The sequence below is a fragment of the Hyperolius riggenbachi genome, chromosome 3, assembly GCF_040937935.1.
Source record: "Hyperolius riggenbachi isolate aHypRig1 chromosome 3, aHypRig1.pri, whole genome shotgun sequence".
Lineage (NCBI taxonomy): Eukaryota > Metazoa > Chordata > Amphibia > Anura > Hyperoliidae > Hyperolius > Hyperolius riggenbachi.
The window spans coordinates 75,182,635-75,204,778 of record NC_090648.1 but is presented as its reverse complement, the minus strand read 5'-3'; the positions used below and the strand labels follow the sequence as shown (position 1 = coordinate 75,204,778).

At 44.1% G+C, this 22,144-nt stretch overlaps 1 protein-coding gene across 1 annotated transcript in view; it reads left to right on the top strand.

Annotated features, from left to right (window-relative positions):
* Positions 1–21,814, top strand: part of ICAM4 (intercellular adhesion molecule 4 (Landsteiner-Wiener blood group)) — a 29,210-nt gene extending 7,396 nt beyond the window's left edge. The window contains exons 2-3 of the mRNA XM_068272213.1: positions 15,258–15,572; positions 21,679–21,814. Coding sequence (XP_068128314.1) covers positions 15,258–15,572; positions 21,679–21,773 — 410 coding nt within the window. The 3' untranslated portion in view covers positions 21,774–21,814. The remainder of the gene's footprint in view (positions 1–15,257; positions 15,573–21,678) is intronic.
* Positions 21,815–22,144: the final 330 nt, after the last annotated feature.

Sequence of the window (22,144 nt, the reverse complement as noted above, 5' to 3'; positions counted from 1 at the left end):
CTCTTATACTGTTAAAAGCAGACTCCTCAAACCTGGTACAGTTGGTCACTGGGTGATTAGGGTCCAAATTCAGAAAGGGGGCGGAGCCACAAACAGCCAGATTTGTTTATTTTTCAATGGGAATATACAAAGTATTGATACCAAGGACCCCAAAGCTGATAAACTTGATAATTGACTGACTGTATGTCAAGGTTTGAAAAAGTGGGCGGTGCCAACAACTACATTTTTAACATGGCAGGGTTCCCAAACTTTACACAATTGGCCACTGGGTGACTGGGATGAATATTCAGAAATGTGGGTTGAGCCTACAACAGCCAATCAAAATGTACCTATTGATTTTCAAGGGGAATATTCACACTGCTACCATTTTTACACTGTTAGTGTCAGAGGCCTCAAACCTGATACAGTCAGTCACTGGGTAACTGGGGTCCAAATTCACTAAAGGGGTGGAGCCACAAACAGCCAATCAGATTTGTTAGATTGATTTCAGCCATTCTGTTATTGGCAGGGTTCTCAAACGTGACACAGTTGGCCACTGGGTGACTGGGACTAATATTCAGAAAAGTGGGTGGAGCCTACAGCAGCCAATCAAAATTCAACTTTTGATTTTCAAGGGGAATATTTACATTGCTGCCATTCATGCACTCTTAATGGCAGAGGCCTAAAATCTGCTACAGTCAGTCACTGGGAGACTGGGGTTTAAATTCTGAAGGAAGCGGGCCAAAAACAGCCAATCAGATTTGTTTAATTTCAGTGGTAAAATGCAACTTATTGATGCCAAGGACACCAAAGCTCATAAAGTTGGTCATTAAGTGACTGTATGTCAAGATTAGAAATAGTGGGCGGAGCCAAAAACAACTAACTTTTTACATGGGAAAATGTAAACTGCAGCTTTTTTTACACTGTTAATGGCAGGGTTCTCAAACTTCACACAGTTGGTCACTAGGTGACTAGGATTAATATTCGGAAAAGTAGGTGGAGCCTACAAGAGCCAATCAAAATTCACATATTGATTTTCAAGGGGAATATTGAAACTGCAGCCATTCTCACACTGTTAATAGCAGAGGCCTCAAACCTGCTGCAGTCGGTCGTTAAGTGTCTGGGGTTCAAATTCAGAAAAGGGGTGGAGCCAAAAACAGCCAGATTTATTTGCTGTATAAACTGCTTCCATTAGCACAATTTTGATGCCAGGAACCCAAAAGCTCACAAACTTTGAGTAGTGACTGTGTGTCCAGGTTACAAAAAGTGGGTGGAGTTAAAAACAGATTTTTCTGGGAAATTGTAAACTGCAGCCCTTCTTCACTGTTAATGGCAGGGTTCTCAAACTTAGCTGGTTACTGGGTGACTGGGATTAATATTCAGAAAAGTGTGTGGAGCCTAAAAATGCCAATCAAAAATCACATGTCACTTTTCAAGGAGAATATTAAAATTGCTGCCATTCTTGCACTGTTAATGGCACAAGCCTTAAACCTGGTACAGTTGGTCATTGGGTCACTGGCGTTCAAATTCAGAAAAGGGGACAGAGCCACAAACAGTGAATCAGATTTGTTTCATTTCATGGGAAAATACAAATTATTGTTGCCAAGGACCCCAAAGCTCACAAACTTGGGCATTGAGTAGTGACTTTGTGTCCAGGTTGCAAAAAGTGGGCGGAGCCAAAAACAAATTTCACTGGGAAAGTGTAAACTGCAGCCCTTCTTACACTGTTTATGGCAGGGTTCTCAAACTTTGCCCAGATGGTCACTGAGTGACTGAGATTAATATTCAGGGAAGTGGGTGGAGCCTATAATAGCCAATCAAAATTCACCTGTTGATTTTCAAGTGGAATATTTAAATTGCTGCCATTTTTACACTGTTAATAGCAGATGCCTCAAACCCGCTACAGTTGGTCATTGGGTGACTGGGGTTCAAATGCTGGAGAGGGGTGGAGCTACAAACAGCGTATCTGATTTAATTTCTATGGGAATATACAAATTATTGATGCCAAGGACCCCAAAGCTCACAAACTTGGTCATTGAGTGTGCGTTAGTGTTAGAAAGTGGGCGGAGCCAACACCAGTCAAATACATATCCGGGCAACGCCGGGTCATCAGTGGGTGGAGACAAATACAAATTTCACTGGGAAAATGTAAACTGCAGCCATTCTTACACTGTTAATGGCAGGGTTACGTATGTATATCCCTTAATACTTTGGGATCCATGATCCCTTTATGCACTGTCCATATATATTTATGGTTATCAATTCTCATGGCTCATGAGCATATTGTCATGCACTTAGCACTTTTTTGATCTTATTCTCACGGTGGTTTATAGGAGATCCTTCCCTGGTGAAATCCACCCTTATTATTCAATTTCAGACTATTAGCTCAGACCCGGGTCTCATATACCCAATGGTGGGCTCAATCTCATGAACCCACTTTGAGTACCTTGTTGGCAGCCGTTAGGGTCTATTTGAGATATAGGAGGTGAGGCATTTGTGTATCTGTTTTCCCACATTATACCGCATTGTGGTGATTTGCTGGTTACAGTAACTGTTTTAATGTTTTTATGATGTTTTTGTAAAATGTCCAATAAAGTTTTGTTACATTCATAATTGGTGGTGCAGCAATTTGTACAGGATCGCTTTTGCCCTTCCTTTCCAGAAACTCCTCTTTTGGTCCTGTAGCTAGCACACCATGTAATTATACAGCTCATACTCGGAGTGCGGATGCAACCATCTCTTTTTGTATTGAATTGTTGCATGGAGGGTGTCTTTACTCTCTCCTTTCTCTGTGTCCTGCACCCAAACAAGGATTCTTGATTGTATATATCTTTTCTTTTCCTTTTTCTATCATGGCCTTTTCACTGCAAAATTTAGAAACTGCATGGAGTACTAGACTGGAGGCACTTTTTGGTGAGGTGACGGATGCTGTCAAAACTGAGCCTACTCCCAAGCCTTTCCGCGATTTATGTAACAGATATAAGGAACTATATAAAACCTACACCAGTCTCTGGTGGAATATTCACAGTTTGCGCATTTATTAAAAGAGGGTATTTATCCTCGTGGCTTACGAGTTCAGATTTTCCCTTCATGGGAAGCTGATTTTCAATTCAAAGAAAAATGGGAGAGTGGCTTGGGAAGATGCTCAGTCATTATCTTAAATATGCTCATTGAACATGATCAAAAACTATTGGAAAAAATTAAAGCTGAAATTTCAGTGGTCCAAACAGAACTAAAAAGTTTTGACGAATCCAAGCTTGTCCAACCCTTCTTGAACAAATTCAACGGGGAATTGGAGGATTTCGAAAAACGTATAAGTAATGGTAAGAAAAACAAATATAGCAGAGATCGTAAAGACTTTGATGATGGACAGGCATATAGATGGAAACACCGTGGCAATGGACGAGGACGTCCTAAAAAACCACGTGGTGGAGGATCAGGTAACCCAAATGGGGGTAATATACCTAGACCAAAACCTGATGGGCCCACCAGGCCTAATCCTGGTAGTGGCCCATTGGGAGACAATGCTAGACAATTTGATGAAAGTCACTCAGAGATAGATACACACAGCGATTTTTTATCCGAAACAAGCGGGGCCGAAAGCGAAACAGAAGGGGCGGTAGGAGGTCAGGAAGACGCAGATCCACGAATACAAATAGTCCAGGGGGGCTCAGTGGCACAGAATCTTCGAAACAAAACCAACCAGACCAAGAAATTGAATCGAATAAATTAAGGATCATCAATCTATCTGATTACCAAAGTAGTGATACTGAAAGATCAGTTTTGGAACGGGGGCTCACTTTTTCACCCACAGCCTCTCTGGATAAATTCACAGTTCTCAAAGACCTTTTCCTCTTTTGTAGGAAGTTGGTATTACATAAAATGTTTGCACGTTCACCAACGGACTATATTGATCTAGGTTTGGACATTAATGATCGTGAGATTTTTGAAATTTTGGTTGATCTCTTGCAGGAAAACGAGCCTCCAAATAAACCCCAGTTTAAGAGGCCCTCTAGCTTCATCCCCCCCTTTGATAATTTCCCGGCGGTAAAGATATTTTTTGATCTAATGTGTGAGGAAATTAGAACTTTGAGGATCACCCCCTTAAAAGAGGGGAATATCACCAAAAAAGAACGTCATGCTTTAACAAATTTGTCCAAAAATAAAACCCTTATAATTAAAGAAGCAGATAAAGGGGGCAATATTGTTATCTGGCCAGAGGAGATGTATTGTTCAGAGGCTCTTAGACAACTCAACAATAGGTCATACTATTGTCGGCTGCCCTCTGACCCAACTGAAGTATATAAGAAAAACATATGGAGAGACAGAAGAAGATCTGGCACTATAGCTTTAATATGTAGCAAAAATTGACATGTGCTAAAGTGCTGTTGTGCAAAAAATTTATTGAACAATGCAGGATCGTATTTGATCAAAAGACATATATGGGTGACAGTAGCACAAAGAGGTTTGCTAACCTGGGTGTCAGGGAGGTAGCAGGTGTGGGTGCCAATAGGTGCACGGCCTTACGCCGTTTCGCAGGGCAAACGCCAAGCTTCTTCCGAGGAGTGCACAAGGTGACTGAGTGAAAATCGGGGATAAGAGCGCGTCTATTCATGACGCACTTCCGGTCCGCTGAGCTAATCCCGCCCTCGCTGTCTAATTGGCTTACAGTCTCGCTGAAGGCTAAGGGCAAAATACTGCACTGCTACAGATGAGTCGCGTATGCGCGTCATATGACGTCGCATTGACGCGGCCAATAGCAGTGCAGATATGCTGAGAAGGGCGTAATAGGGGTACGCTGTAAACAACAGCGTTTACAAAGTTGCTACTATGGCAACGTGAGATGTCCCAGCTTGACTAAGCAAATGCTGGGGCGATCTCCGTGCGCAAAGGCAACAAATGAGAGTATTCTCTCATTTAGGAGCTTATTAGCTAATTGAACCCTATGCTTGAAGCAGAGCAAGAAAAACAACAAAAGTGGGCAGGATATGGCAATAGTGCAAGTGTGTGTAAGTAAGAGAAAAGGGAAAAGGGGAGTGGTGTGTGAAGAGAAAGAAAGTGAAAAAGCACTAAGTGTAGAGGACCCCCGCAAAAGAGAGGGGATAAGTCAGTGGATAAAAGACCGAAACCCAGAGAGACATAAATATAAAAGTAGGTTCCATCATGGCGAGAAAAGGCAGCAGTATCTCATTGATATAAATTTATTAATTTGTAAGCTATACTAATAATGAAGGTTAAGATCGTCCTATTGGTTGAAACCCCTAGAAACCTAGGTTTTAATTGAAGCCTAAAAAGGAAAATATATAAATTAAATATTTTTAAGAAGGACAAATTGCCATGATGAAAGCTACCGGGCAACAATCAATGGTTTGATAGGCATAAAGGAAAGGAGAAGACCCCTATATATAACTATGGATCCAAGAAGCAAGCAAGGTCAACGTAATCGTTGAGACCTAAGGCTCCCATGGCATGGGTGCGCAAAATCCAATGTGCTTCTTGTCTAAGCAAAAGTTTCTTTCTGTCTCCACCTCTACGTGGAGTATTACAAACATCAATGCACGCGAAGGAAAGTAAACTGGGATCACTTTGGTGAGCTGCGGACATATGCTCGACTATCCTTGGGCAGCCTTTACCCTTGGGTAGCAATCGAGCATGTTCTAAAATTCGTTCTTTGACCATTCTGGTGGTTTTGCCAATGTAAAATCGCTGGCATGGGCACCATAATGCATATACCACAAATTTGGTTCTACAGGTACAAAAGAATGGAACTTTGCATTGTATGGGGCCGAGTTGAAAAAACGTGCCAGTTTTCATAAGAGGACATGCTTTGCAAAAACTGCATCTATAGTTGCCATTTGGTGCTAATTCGCTCAGCCAAGTGCGATGCGGATTTTGACGGAAATCGCTGTGCACCAAGATGTCACCAATAGTGGGTGCTCTTTTAAAGGCTATCATAGGTTTAGCAGGTAATCTATCTTTTAGGATGGGGTCTTCTAACAGGAGTGACCAATTTTTGCTAAAGGCCCACTGAATCTGTTTGGCCATGGGGGAAAATTCAAAAGAGAAGACACTCGTTTCTCTAGAGGGTTCCCTACGCTTTTTTCTCGTGACTAAATCCATCCTGTCTCTGTCGGTGGCCCTCTTAATGGCAAGATCTAGACTACGCTCGTTATAGCCTCTAGCCAAGAGTCTCTGTTTCAATTCACCAGACTGGTGGAGAAAATCCTCCAGTCTGGTGTTGTTCCTACGAAGACGCAGGAATTGGCCATAGGGGAGGGATTCCGTGACATGTTTAGGGTGATAACTGTTAGAATGTAAAATGGTATTAGACGCTGTTGGCTTCCGATAGCCTTTCGTCATGATTCCTTGTGGGGTAATACATAACTCTAGATCCAGGAAACACACGTTTTCTGTGGACCATTCCATGGTGAACTGCATGTTAACTTCGTTTTGGTTCAAGTATACCAAAAGGTCTTCAAGGAGTGACACTCCTCCTGACCAAAAGGCCAGGACATCGTCCACGTACCTGGACCACATCCTCAAAGCCGATCGGTATGGATTCCTGGGGGAGTGAATATATACTTCCTCCCAGGCACCCAAGAACAGATTAGCATATGTACAGGCTACTGGGGTCCCCATCGCGGTGCCCGAGACCTGCTGGTACCATGCATCGCCAAAGAGAAAGGCATTATGTGTAAGGACAAACTCCAAACATTCACATATAAAGGTATTATAAGAAGTATCTGTTTTGCCTCTATCCAGGTACATTCTCACGGCACAAATACCGTCAGTGTGTGGTATTCTACTGTAGAGGCTGGCGACGTCTATGGTCACCAACAGGTCCCCTTTACACCACGGCGGGGACCCCAGGCCCCCCAACACATCAATTGTGTCGTTCAAATGGGAAGGTATAAGTGACAGAAGCGGTCGAAGGACGTGGTCCAGGTACCTGGACAATCTTTCCGTGACCGATCCCAGGCCAGGTAGCTTTCATCATGGCAATTTGTCCTTCTTAAAAATATTTAATTTATATATTTTCCTTTTTAGGCTTCAATTAAAACCTAGGTTTCTAGGGGTTTCAACCAATAGGACGATCTTAACCTTCATTATTAGTATAGCTTACAAATTAATAAATTTATATCAATGAGATACTGCTGCCTTTTCTCGCCATGATGGAACCTACTTTTATATTTATGTCTCTCTGGGTTTCGGTCTTTTATCCACTGACTTATCCCCTCTCTTTTGCGGGGGTCCTCTACACTTAGTGCTTTTTCACTTTCTTTCTCTTCACACACCACTCCCCTTTTCCCTTTTCTCTTACTTACACACACTTGCACTATTGCCATATCCTGCCCACTTTTGTTGTTTTTCTTGCTCTGCTTCAAGCATAGGGTTCAATTAGCTAATAAGCTCCTAAATGAGAGAATACTCTCATTTGTTGCCTTTGCGCACGGAGATCGCCCCAGCATTTGCTTAGTCAAGCTGGGACATCTCACGTTGCCATAGTAGCAACTTTGTAAACGCTGTTGTTTACAGCGTACCCCTATTACGCCCTTCTCAGCATATCTGCACTGCTATTGGCCGCGTCAATGCGACGTCATATGACGCGCATACGCGACTCATCTGTAGCAGTGCAGTATCTTGCCCTTAGCCTTCAGCGAGACTGTAAGCCAATTAGACAGCGAGGGCGGGATTAGCTCAGCGGACCGGAAGTGCGTCATGAATAGACGCGCTCTTATCCCCGATTTTCACTCAGTCACCTTGTGCACTCCTCGGAAGAAGCTTGGCGTTTGCCCTGCGAAACGGCGTAAGGCCGTGCACCTATTGGCACCCACACCTGCTACCTCCCTGACACCCAGGTTAGCAAACCTCTTTGTGCTACTGTCACCCATATATGTCTTTTGATCAAATACGATCCTGCATTGTTCAATAAATTTTTTGCACAACAGCACTTTAGCACATGTCAATTTTTGCTACATATTAAAGCTATAGTGCCAGATCTTCTTCTGTCTCTCCATATGTTTTGCATATACTATCCTTTTGATCTTGAGCACATAGCTTGCCTGAGTGTATGTTGCCTGGTTCTTCTACAGCAAACCCTGAGTGCCTGCCAAACTCCCTGTACATTTTGAAGTATATAAGAAAAAGTTGGATAGGATTTTGCTAAACGGGGTCAGAAATAGTATAATCTCTCCGAAAGAACTCATGTTTTTGACAGTGGACAAACCTGTGGTACCTACGCTATACCTACTACCAAAGATACACAAAAACATTTCTTGTCCACCTGGAAGACCCATTGTGTCGGGAATTGGAGGCCTAACTGAAAAATGTTGCACATATGTGGATGTCCATCTGCAACCACATTTGGTGAGTCTAAGTTCTTACATAAGGGACTCCACACACTTAATTAATCAACTTGAAGGTGTTTCCTTTCCCCCAGGCACTCTAATGATAACATGTGATGTAGAATCCCTGTATAGCAACATCCCCCATGAACTCGGCCTGCGAGCCGTTAAATACTTTTTGGATACTGAGAGTCATGAAGTAGAAATGAAAAATATCTTTATACTACAACTTTTGGAATTTATTCTAAAATTTAATTATTTTACTTTTGACCGTCAATTTTATTTACAGGTTGCGGGTACAGCGATGGGGGCGCGGTGCGCCCCATCATATGCTGGCCTATTTTTGGGGTGGTGGGAGAGAGAGGTGGTTTTCGGCCCCGCCTTGCAGCGATGCCAGTCCCATATTTTGGGCTGGCATCGCTTCATTGATGACATCATATTTTTTTGGGATGGTTCTTTTGAATCCTGCCAGGCATTTATTGATCTACTTAATGACAATAATTTGAATATTCATTTAACGTCTTACATTTCAGACCGACAGGTAGACTTCCTGGATCTTCGACTAACAATGGGGGAGGACAACCATATTCATTTTAATCTATTTCGCAAACCAACAGCAAACAATAGCTTACTACATTTCCAAAGCTGCCATAAACCAGACCAAAAGATGAACCTTCCAACAGGTCAATTTCTCAGATTGAGAAGGAACTGCTCAGAGCAAGAAGATTTTCGGCAACAAGCTCATGATTTAACACAACGCCTACGAGACAGAGGATACCCTAGGAAGGTAATAGCTCGTGGATATAGGAGAGCCAGTGAGGCCAATAGAACTGACTTGTTATGTCCCAAAAATAAAACAGAGAACAAGACTATTCGCTTTATCACTAATTATAACAACCAGTGGTCTGACATTAGACAAAAACTTCAGAGGCATTGGTCCATTCTATTATCCGATAGTCACTTAACCACGGCCCTCAAACCATTCCCTTCAATGAGCTGTAGGAGAGCCAAAAACATTAAGGACATAGTGTGTAACAGCTTTTACCAGAGATCCACTCGATCTCTGGGAAGTGGTTTTAGACTTAGAGGTAGCCATCCATGTGGCAATTGTTCTGTTTGCCAATACATGTCCCCCACCCACTCAGTAACTAATTCCCTTGGAACAGAAACTTTTCAGCTCCAGCAATATAACAACTGTAGATCAAGCAATGTAATTTATCTTTTGAGTTGCCCCTGCAATAAGCTCTATATAGGACAGACCAGTAATCAGCTTAGGGCCCTTTTCCACCTGCAATCGCTAGTGTTCACGCTGAACGCTAGCGATTGCTGAATCGCAAAACCGGCGATTCCCCCGACGTTTGCGGCCGCGATTTTGCTATGCTATGCACTGCATAGCAAAATCGCGGCAATTATCGCTCCGCCGCGCGTTCGCGTTCCCGACAAAAGCGAATCGCGGTAGTGGAAATGACCTACCGCGATTCCTATGTTAAAAAGCAAACCGTAGCGATTGTAAAATCGCTAGCGGTTTGCGGTTTTGCGATTCAGCCAGCGCAAACGCGCTGGTGGAAAAGGGTCCTTAGAAAGAGGGTGCAACAGCATCTATCAAATATCTCATTAGCAAGTAGGGACCATCGAAATCAGAAAAAACTTACAAGTGTTGCCTCACACTTCCTATTCTACCATCAGGGGAGAACGACAGGCCTACATGTGGTCGCTTTGGAATGTATAAAAATCGGCTCTAGAGGTGGTGACGTGACCAGGCTGTTACTACAAAGAGAATTGAGATGGATTTACCAAATGGGGAGTAGAGCCCCTAGAGGTCTAAATGAGGAATTTTCCTTTAAACCATTTCTTGGGTAAGTATGTACACTAATAATTATCATTACTTTTGGTAATAGTGGGTACGCATACATGGGGATGTGTTCTCACTTTCTTTACTTTTTCACCCCTTTTTTATTGACATGTTATTTTTAGTGCACAACATGGGGCATGGTTCTGCGGAGGTAGTGCAGATTACCATGGTACATGTATGTGTACTTGTGCGCACTACATAAATTTCTGCGGAGGTAAGCGCAGACCACTTTGATTTATCCTTCACTTTGTGGGGGTGTGGTGGTAGTGGTCCTTGGTGAGTGGACCGCAGCCACCTTTTTCACTGACATATGTAACTTTGTGTATATATGTGTGTATATGAAATGCTTTGCTCCTTTTTGGAGCTAAATAAATCATATAAGTAAATATACTTTCTCATCTAGATCCTCTGGGACCTGGGAAGTCTGCTCACGGCCCTCTCAACGTATAATCCACTATTGCCTCCATTGGTTCAATCATGGAAGAACACACTTGCGAATGATTGCCTGAGTTACGACACCTTCTCCCTCTTTATCCTCCCCACCCCAAGGGAATCTGTGATATTCTTCTTCCCCTATTTCCAACTCCATGGATATGTTATTCCAGGATATATGGATACTATATATGGTGCTTTTTATACATGCAGTGAATGGACGCTGAAATTCTTGTGCCCACTGCATATGATTGTTAGGCAATTTTCCTCTCATTAGTGTAACATTACTGATATCTTTCTTCTCTCGCCATGTTGTGCCATCAGCGATATACTCTGTGTAAATTTATAACATTTTTTATATATACAACAGTAACATGCAATGTTTCGTTTCTATATATACATAATCCTTGTTTAAGATTTAATACTATAATATATTATACTAAGCTTTTTGCATGTTTTGCTTAAATGTTTTTCTTTTTAATTGTTGTTTGGGCGTTTTAGACATATTAGGCATTGATTAAAACTCATCCCACATAGCGAGGACTTGGTTGAATTAGATGAGTGTGCGCACTTGGGAACGTACAGTTTCGAATTGCGTTTCAGCGGTGGGAGGGCTTGGATTTTCAAGACTCCCATCCATGTCCCTGACGATCACACGTTTGTTGAACTTCCGTTATTGACGTGCGCTCCATTTCCATTAGACGCGCATGCGTAAGCGGCTTCACAGCCGCGTCCGTCACATTACCCTTCTTTGACGTATATTATACGCACGCAATCCCGTTCCCATGCACCGCCCATTGATACATTGTGCGCACGCCACCCAGCCTTGATGCACGCCACGCAATCTCCACGCCCATTCAAGCCAGCCGCCCAATCAGCGGGCTGGTTTCTCCGAGATTTTAGCCCTTAAGCAGATCTTTGCCCACAATGCACCGCTCCTGAGGAAGTGGTCCTTTGAACCACGCCACGCGTGGAGCATCCTGTGTGCCTCCCTCCACCCTCACTCCATGGCCGCCTGCACTCATCATTCTGGGCTACGTATGTATATCCATTAATACTTTGGGATCCATGATCCCTATATGCACTGTCCATATATGTTTATGGTTATCAATTCTCATGGCTCATGAGCATATTGTCATGCACTTAGCACTTTTTTGATCTTATTCTCACGGTGGTTTATAGGAGATCCTTCCCTGGTGAAATCCACCCTTATTATTCAATTTCAGACTATTAGCTCAGACCCGGGTCTCATATACCCAATGGTGGGCTCAATCTCATGAACCCACTTTGAGTACCTTGTTGGCAGCCGTTAGGGTCTATTTGAGATATAGGAGGTGAGGCATTTGTGTATCTGTTTTCCCACATTATACCGCATTGTGGTGATTTGCTGGTTACAGTAACTGTTTTAATGTTTTTATGATGTTTTTGTAGAATGTCCAATAAAGTTTTGTTACATTCATAATTGGTGGTGCAGCAATTTGTACAGGATCGCTTTTGCCCTTCCTTTCCAGAAACTCCTCTTTTGGTCCTGTAGCTAGCACACTATGTAATTATACAGCTCATACTCGGAGTGCGGATGCATTCATCTCTTTTTGTATAGGGTTTTTAAACTTTGCGCAGTTGGTCACTGGGTGACTGGGATTAATATTCAGAAAAGTGAGTGGAGCCTACAAAAGTGAATCAAACCTCACCTATTGCTTTTCAAGGGCACGGGCTTCAAACCTGGTACAGTTGGTTATTGGGTCACTGGGGTTCAAATTCAGAAATGGGGTGGAGCCACAAACAGCCAATCAGATTTGTTTCATTTCAATGCAAATTACTGATGCCAAAGACCCCAAAAGCTCACAAACTTGGTCATTGAGTAATTGTATGTTAGGGTTAGAAAAAGTGGGCGGAGCCAACACCAGCCAAATACATTCCCAGGCAATCAGCTAGTTATCTATATAACTAGGTAAATGCACTATCCTTTTTGTTCTTCTTTTTAACTTCCTATGTAGCTGTCACTTACAGTTTGTATTGTGATAACAGTTCTGAACTTCTTACCAACAGGTTCTACACTAGTTCACCTCCCGATGGGGGGTCAAGATTTTATCTATTATTTTTAATAGCTCAACCTGGCAATGACTTATGCAAAGATGCTGGCTGGCTTTCCCTTTCACGGGCCACTATTCTAGCAGTCCGGCTGGCATACATAATAAAAGAGGGCCTGGAAAGCCGATAGCAGAATATTGGTAAATTTGCCTATATTCTAATATTAACCACTTGAACACTGAGGGGTTTTCACCCATTTAGGACCAGAGCAATTTACACCTTTCAGCGCTCCTCCCTTTCTTTCATCAATAAGTTAATCACTACTAATCACACCGATCTTTTTTAAAACCAACTAGGGCCCGTTTTCACTATACCTAGGCGAATCTGCATAGGTTATTTTGCTTTTACATATCTTTTAGAGCAGAGAGGAAGTTCTGACTTCAGGTCTGGTTTCAGCAGGCACGTCCTCTCTGCTAGTGTTGTCCGGATCATGAACGATTCGGATCTTTGATCCGAATCTATTTTGTGAGTCGAATGATCCGAATCATCAAAATGAGTGATTCGGATCGCAACAGGGGCGGGGCCAGGAGCGACACGCCCCCTCTCAGCGGTCAGCGGGGTCCTGGAAGCAGAGCAGAGATGGATCGCTCAGTTGGAGGGGAGGCAGCCTTGCACAGCCACAAGTAGATGAGAGAGAGGGGACATCGGTAGGGTTGCCAGGTGTCCGGTTTTAGACCGGACAGTCCGGTTTTTGGCCGCTGTGTCCTGTCCAAAAAGGCATGTTAAACCAGACAATTAAGATGTCCGGTTTTATGCCTTTTGCCACTTGCCGCCACCCGTCCGCCAGCGCTGCGCGACCGCTGATTCGCTGCCTGGCTGTCAGTCAAAGGCACAGCCAGCCAGCTTACGCGGCGTAAGTTACGCCAGCTTAAGTACCGCCCCCGAGCCCGCGCTTCCCGACGTTGCTACGGCAACGCCAACGCTGCGTTGCCAACGCACGCATGACGTGCGTCACTCACGTCATTTGCAATGCGATTCTGCATCTGCGAAGGAAGCAAGGTAAGGTCAGGAGTCTGGAGATATGGTGAGTGAGTGACCCATAATTCTCTGGTTGTATTTCCGCTCTTTGTGTGCATTGGCTCCGCTCTATCTCCCCTCCGTATAGTCCAGGCGTGACTTTCAATCTCATTCAATCTCGCCTGAGCCCGCTGCTTACTATACTTTACACTTGAATTCATACTATTGTACAACGCAATTTATACTGTTATACTGTTATATTTGTTATATTTGCTCAAAATGTGTACATACATGTATGCGCAGATTTATATTTTAACTTTATGCCTATGTATGTCCACTTTATTGTTCTCAATAAAAAATTTTGGTGGAAAAAAATAAATAAATTTTAAAACTTCCCGCAAGAAATCGACCACTTCACTGTGCAAAAACGCCATAAATGCATTGCATTATATGCATAGTTTTCCAGTTTTGTAATAGTTTTCTTCTCTGTCTCTTATTATGTGCATTTACTGGTGAAAAGCGGTCTCTTATTATGTGCATTTACTGGTGAAAAGTGGTCTCTTATGTGCATGTACTGGTGAGGACAGTTAGTGACATGGCTATGTACTCTGTAATGTGCTGCAGAAGATGTCAGTGCGATATAAATACTGTAAAAAACATTTTTTAAAAAGCCCATTGCTTAGCCCCACTCTACATAAAAGTGCGCTTCTGACTCCGCCCCTAACTCCACCCCCTGTCCATCAGCCGACCTGGCAACCCTAGACATCGGTGCCACTGCCAGATATGTGTAGAGCACACATACTGGCTGAAACGTGCTTCTCATTATAGGCTGTGTGTTCCGTAGTTGTGCACAGTGAACACATTGGAAGCTTTTGGCTCAACTCAGCACAACTCAGTAACTTTGCAGGCACTGTGATTGCAGTGCAATATGATCCTCCTGCACTCGCTCTAAACAGCTGCACTTATCTTCTGGGAATGCTTTGGGGAATGGGAATATACAGATGACCATATAGGTGAAATATGTAAAGCATATGATTGCAGCATGTGGGTATTGTGTGCAAACATTTCTGCTCTCTGCTCGTCCCTCCTCTGTCCACTCCCTGCCCTCTGTCTATCTTCTCCCCTTCTCTGTGTGTCCACCCCCCTCCCCTTCTCCTGTCCACAGACCTGTCCTGCTGTTCAATTCACCCCTGAATGCTTCAGTAGTAAAATGATCAAAGATCCGGATCTTTTCAATGATCCGATTCGAATCATCCGGATCATTGAAAAGATCCGAGTTTCACATCTCTACTCTCTGCACTTCCTGTACCTCAACTTATGTGTAGCACATACTTCTAGAGTTTGTGTGTTCCACTTCCTGTTCTTTGTGAGTTCAGCATTCCTTCCTGCATGTGCAATCCAGCTCATAGAGGTGAGGGGGGCTCCATCTTGTGGTACGGGAGGTAACTACAGCTTCCTATAATATGGATAAAGAGCAGAAACCTCAGCTCCTCTTCCACATCAACACACACACACACACCCTCACAAAGAAGGGACAGAAACAGGACATGGAAAGTTCTACTAATTCTGTAGCAATTTATTTGTGTGCTATTTTATTGCAGTTCTGCCATCTAGAGTGACTATGCAGTTGGAGAAGGAACTAAAGGAGGGTAAAGAATATGAAGTTACATGTTCAGCTGAAGGAGTGGCTCCTGTCAACTATCTCACTATATCACTGACCAGAGGAGGAGAACCATTTCTACATAAGTCCTATAGTGAGGACTTAGATAAAGGTCTACAAAACCGGAAGACTTCATTTAGGTTCACAGCTCATCGTACAGACAACCTGCAGCACTTTGCCTGCCTGGCTACACTGAATCTTGCCAACGTTACCCACACCACTGTGTGGTCACCCCCTGTCACTGTTAGGACATATGGTAAGACTACGGTATATAGTGTATAGATTACCGTATTTCGCGTCGTATAAGACGCTCCGGAATATAAGACGCACCTAGGTTTAGAGGGCAAAAACCAGGGGAAAAAAAAAATACTAAACCTGGTGCGTCCGTATTCCAGGAGCGTCTTGTACATAACCTTGTGTGTCCTCATGTGTCCTCCTGTGCCCCCCACATCCTCATGTGTCCTTCTGTGTGTCCTCCTGTGCCCCCCATGTGTCCTTCTGTACCTCCCATGTGTCTTCCTGTGTGTCCTAATGTGCCCCCCATGTGTCCTCATGTGCCCTGTGTCCTCATGTGCCCCCCATGTGTCCTTCTGTGCCTCCCATGTGTCCTCCTGTGTATCCTAATGTGCCCCCCATGTGTCCTCATGTGCCCCCATGTGTCCTTCTGTGCCTCCCATGTGTCCTCCTGTGTATCCTAATGTGCCCCCGATTTGTCCTCATGTGCCCCCATGTGTCCTTCTGTGCCCCCCATGTGTCCTGTGTCCTCATGTGTCCTCCCACGTGTCCTTCTGTGCCCCTCCTGTGTGTCCTCATGTGTGCTCCTGTGCCCCCATATGTCCTCCAGTGCCCCCCATATGTCCTCCAGTGCCCCCCCATATGTCCTCCAGTGCCCCCCATATGTCCTCCAGTGCCCCCCATATGTCCTCCAGTGCCCCCCATATGTCCTCCAGTGCCCCCCCATATGTCCTCCAGTGCCCCCCATATGTCCTCCAGTGCCCCCCCATATGTCCTACAGTGCCCCCCATATGTCCTCCAGTGCCCCCATATGTCCTCCAGTGCCCCCCCATATGTCCTCCAGTGCCCCCCATATGTCCTCCACTGCCCCCCATATGTCCTCCAGTGCCCCCCCATATGTCCTCCAGTGCCCCCCTTATGTCCTCCAGTGCCCCCCCATATGTCATCCAGTGCCCCCCAGCCTTCCTCCCTCCCACCTGCGTCTCCTGGCCCCCCGGATGGAGTGTTACTAGCAGCGGCAACTTACCTTTGGCAGGCTCCCGCGCTGATCCTATAGCATCGCGCTGCCCCCCGCTAGCCTCCTCTGCCTCCCCCCTCTGTATCTGGCCCCCCCGGGTGAAGGAATAAGTATCGGCAGCTTACCTCCGCAGGGCGCCCGCGATGACTGCAGACGTCCGTCTTCAGGGCACTTCTCGCTCTAGTGGCCGGCTTGAACTGATGACGCGCAGTTCAAAGCCGGCCACTAGAGCGAGAAGTGCCCTGAAGACGGACGTCTGCAGTCATCACGGGCGCCCTGCGGAGGTAAGCTGCCGATACTTATTCCTTCACCCGGGGGGGCCAGATACAGAGGGGGGAGGCAGAGGAGGCTAGCGGGGGGCAGCGCGATGCTATAGGATCAGCGCGGGAGCCTGCCAAAGGTAAGTTGCCGCTGCTATTAACACTCCATCCGGGGGGCCAGGAGACTCGGGCAGGCATGGGGAAAGCAGGCAGGGAATCCCCAACATGGCGGCGGGTCGGCGGTTCGGAACGGCGGGCGTTATTAAGTTGGGGATTCCCTGCCTTTGCCGTATAAGACGCAGGGACTTTTTCTCCCCATTTTTGGGCGAGAAAAAGTGCGTCTTATACGGCGAAAAATACGGTATGCTGTGATCACTGTGTACTTTCTCCAATATTTTCTCTCCTCTCCTGATTTCCTGACTCTCAGAATTTAAAACAACTTCTTATTTTGAGATTCAAGTCTAAAGAAGATAAAGGGGCACTGTGGTGAAAAATTGTAAAATTTAAAATGTGTGCAGACATATACAAATAAGAAGTACGGTTTTTTACAGAGTAAAATAAGCCATAAATTACTTTTCTCCTATGTTGCTGTCACAGTAGGTAGCAGAAATCTGACAGAAGCAGGGCCGGGCCGAGGCGAGAGAGGCTCCAGCCTCAGGGCGCAGTGTATGAAGGGGCACACAACTCAGCTATCATTCTCCTATTGTGTTTGAAGCAGAGAGAAATAAGAAAAGGGGGTAAATGGCAGTGACTGCAAGCCGGACAACAAGAGATTAAGGTGTTAGAGGGGTTGGGGGCCCTGGGGCGCCTTTTAGTTTAATAGCAATCAGGGTGTGATGGCTGGGGTGGGATGAAGTGGGATGGAGGGGCGCACGTTGGTGTCTCAGCCTTGGGTGCTGGAGGACCTTGTCTCTGCTCTGGACAAAAAGCGACAGGTTTTGGACTAGTCCATCTCTTCATGGGGCATTCTCAGAGATTTATTTATTTTCAAAAGCACTTAGTGAATGGCAGGTGCTCTGTCCAACTGCCAAAAAACTGTGTAGCGAGCAGGGAAGCTGGCCAGCATCATTGTTTAAATCCTTTTTAGGGAATATATTTATCCTACTAATATAATAAATGGGAAAGTTAGGATGTTTGGATGTTTGTTACTCGATCACGCAAAAACGGCTGAACGGATTTGAATGAAATTTGGCACACACATAGTACATTACCTGGAATAAAGTATAGGATACTTTTTATTCCCATAACCAAAAAGAGACAAATACAAATTTCACTGGAAAATGTAAACTGCAGCCATTCTTACACTGTTACACTGGAGGTGTGTTTAGCTTCTAAGGGTACAATGGTTAATTTGCATATATTCAGCAGTGTTGCTCTGGGAGACATCTCAAGCTCACTCCAACCTGAATTATCGCAAATTCTTTCTGTTTTAAGAAAGCAAACTTTTGTTTTTCTTAACCTCCCTGGCAGTTTATTAAAATCCGCCAGGGGGGCAGCAAATATGTTTTTTTTTTTGTTTTTTTTCATGTAGCGAGACAACGTCTCGCTACATGATAGCCGCTGCTCAGCGGCATCCCCCCAGCCCCAAAGAACGGGATCTCTTGGAGGGCTTCCCCCGTCGCCATGGCGGGATGACGTCATCGACGTCGTGACGTCAAAGGGGAATTCGATCCACCCCACAGCGCTGCCTGGCACTGATTGGCCAGGCAGCGCACGGGGTCTGGGGGGGGGCGGCTGCGGCGCGACGGATAGCGGCGGATCGGCGGGTAGCGGCGGCGATCGGAGGTTACACGCAGCTAGCAAAGTGCTAACTGCGTGTAACAAAAAAAAAATTATGCAAATCGGCCCAGCGGGGCCTGAGCGGTGCCTCCCGGCGGCATAGCCCGACCTCAGCTCGGGCTTACCGCCAGGGAGGTTAACATCTTAGTAAGGGGGCTTTTAGGACCATTGTAGTCCCTTACACACTCCAATGAGTTCTGGGTCACCATGAGCTTGCTGGTTAGTCTGTACCTCTCGGTGTTACAAGCCCTACTCCATAGAGCCAAATTAATCTATGCCATGCATTGATGAGGATCAAACAATCCAAAACAGTCTGTATGCATGTTGGATTATTATGGCTCTGTACAAATTAACAAGATGACACATCATTGCATTCCAGTGTTTCTGGAGGTGTGTTTAGCTTCTAAGGGTAACAATGGTTAATTTGCATATATTCAGCAGTGATGCCCTGGGAGACATCTCAAGCTCACTCCAACCTGAATTATTGCAAATTCTTTCTGTTTTAAGAAAGCAAACTTTTGCTTTTCTTACACTGTTCATGGTAGGGTTCTCAAACTTTGCACAGTTGGTCGTTGGGTGACTAGGATTATAATTATTCAGAAAAGTGGTTGGAGCCTATAAAAGCCAATCAAAATTCACCTATTGATTTTCAAGTGGAATATTTACATTTCTGCCATTCTTGCACTGTTAATGGCACAAGCCTCAAACCTGGTATAGTTGATCATTGGGTGACTGGGGTTCAATTTTAGAAAGGGGGTGGGGCCACAAATAGCCAATCAGATTTGTTTCATTCCAATGCAAATTATTGTTGCCAAACACCGCAAAGCTCACAAACTTGGTAATTGAGTAATTGATTAATTGTGTTAGGGTTAGGAAAGTGGGCACAGCCAACACCAGCCAAATACATAAGCGGGCAACGCAGGGTCATAAGTGGGCGGAGACAAATACAAATTTTACTGGGAAAATGTAAACAGCAGCCATTCTTACACTGTTAATGGTAGGGTTCTTAAACGTTGCACAGTTGGTTACTGGGTGACTGGGGTTAATATTCAGAAAAGTGGGTGGGGCCTACAAAAAACAATCAAAAATTACCTATTGATTTTTCAGGGGAATATTTCATTGCTGCCATTCTTGCACTGTTAATGGCACAAGCCTCAAACCTGGTACATACAGTTGATCATTGCGTGACTGGGGTTATAAATTTATATAAGGGGGTGGAGCCCCAAACAGCCAATCTGATTTGTTTCATTTTAATGCAGGTTATTGATGCCAAAGACCGCAAAGCTCACAAACTTGGTCATTGAGTAATTGAGTAATTGTGTGTTATAGTTAGGAAAAGTGGGCGCAGCCAACACCAGCCAAATACATAATCGGGAAATGCTGGGTCATCAGTAGGCGGAGACAAATACAAATTTCACTGAGAAAATGTAAACTGCAGCAATTTTTACACTATAAATGGTAGGGTTCTCAAACTTTGCACAGTTGGTCACTGGGTGACTGAGATTAATATTCAGAAAAGTGGGTGGAGCCTACAAAAGCCAATCAAAATCCACCTATTAATCTTTAAGGGGAATATTTAATTGATGCCATTCTTGCACTGTTAATCACCTGTACCTGGTACAGTTGGCCATTGGGTGATTGGGGTTCAAATTCAGAATAGGGGTGGAGCCACAGCCAATCAGACTTATTTTATTTCAATGCAAATTATTGATGCCAAAGACCGCAAAGCTCACAAACTTGGTCATTAAGTAATTTTGTGTTAGGGTTAGAAAAAGTGGGCGGAGCCAGCACCAGCCAAATACATACCTGGGCAATGCCGAGACTTTAGTGGGCGGAGACAAACACAAATTTCACTGGGAAAATGTAAACTACAGCCATTCTTACACTATTAATTGTAGGGTTCTAAAACTTTGCACAGTTGGTCACTGGGTGACTGGGATTAATATTCAGAAAAGTGGGTGGAGCCTACAAAAACCAATCACAATTCACCTATTGATTTTTAAGGCAAATATTTAATTGCTGCTATTTTTCACTGTTAATGGCACAAGCCTCAAACCTGGTACAGTTGATCATTGGGTGACTGGGGTTAAATATTTAGAAAAGGGGTGGGGCCACAAACAGCGAATCAGATGTGTTTCATTTCAATGAAAATGATTCATGCCAAAGACCACAAATCTCACAAACTTGGTCATTGACTATTGACAATTGTGTGTTAGGGTTAGAAAAAGTGGCAACCGCCAACAGCAGCCAAATACATACCCGGGAAATATTAGGACATCAGTGGGTGGAGAAAAATACAAATTTCACTGCCAGAATGTAAACTGCAGCCATTCTTACACTGTCTGTAAATGTCAGGGTTCTTAAACTTTGCACAGTTGGTCACTGGGTGACTGGGATTATTATTCAGAAAAGTGGGTGGAGCCTACAAAAGCTAATCAAAATTCACCTATTGATTTTCAAAGGAGTGGAGCCACAGCCAATTAGATTTATTTCATTTCAATGCCAGTTATTGATGCCAAAGACCGCAAAGCTCACAAACTAGGTCATCATTGAGTAATTGTGTGTTAGGATTAGAAAAAGTGGACAGAGCTAACACTAGCCAATTACATACCCGGGCAACGCCGAGCGACCAGCTAGTAAAGAATAAAAGCCTTGCCAAGAATCCCCTATGAAGAGATGGACTAGTCCAAAACCTGTCGCTTCTGTCAGATTTCTACTACCTACTGTAAGTGACAGCAACATAGGAGAAAAGTAATTTATGGCTCATTTTACTCAGGAAAACACGTACTTCTTATTTGTATATGTTTGCACATATTTTAAATTTTACAATTTTGGCCATAGTGCCCCTTCAATTGCAAAAACAATTAATAGGAGGGACAGAAAATGAAGGTGTACTACCTTCTTACTGTGTTTTTTAGTTATGTACAAAGAGTTAGTTGTGTGTGTTCTGCTATAAGTCATGGAGAGAATCCGAAGACATAACAACAAAAGTTGTTTAGGTGGTACCTTTAACATAATATCACACATACTGCGTGAACAATTACTAACACCTTTCTTTCATTTTTATACAGAATCTATAGGTAGCAGAGGACAGAGAGAAGAGCCTGTAACATTCACCATCCTCACTATGCTATTTTCCTCGTTTTTTTATTACTTCTGTAAGTAAGGTGGTTGTAACATCCAGAAATAAACAATTTCCAAAAAAGCCTCAAGTATATATGTAAATTTACTCCTCCAAATTTACGGTTTTGTTTTCTAAAATAGGTCCCTATGTGTCTACTGTACAGTGCCAGTGGGACTGTGGGAAGTAGCATGCTAATCTCAGTATACAAATTCCAGAAAGCTTCCTATTTCAGATAAGATAAGAACACTATGACCAGAAGGTAATCAAATCCCCCCGCCCTTTGAAGAGTTGACACAGTGATGTAAGTCTGTTGTCTAGGTGATGTTTGCTTTGCTGTGAAAGGGTTGCTGTGGCAGTAGGGTATGGAAAATTAAAGGACAACTGAAGTGAGAGAGATATATTGAGGCTGCCTT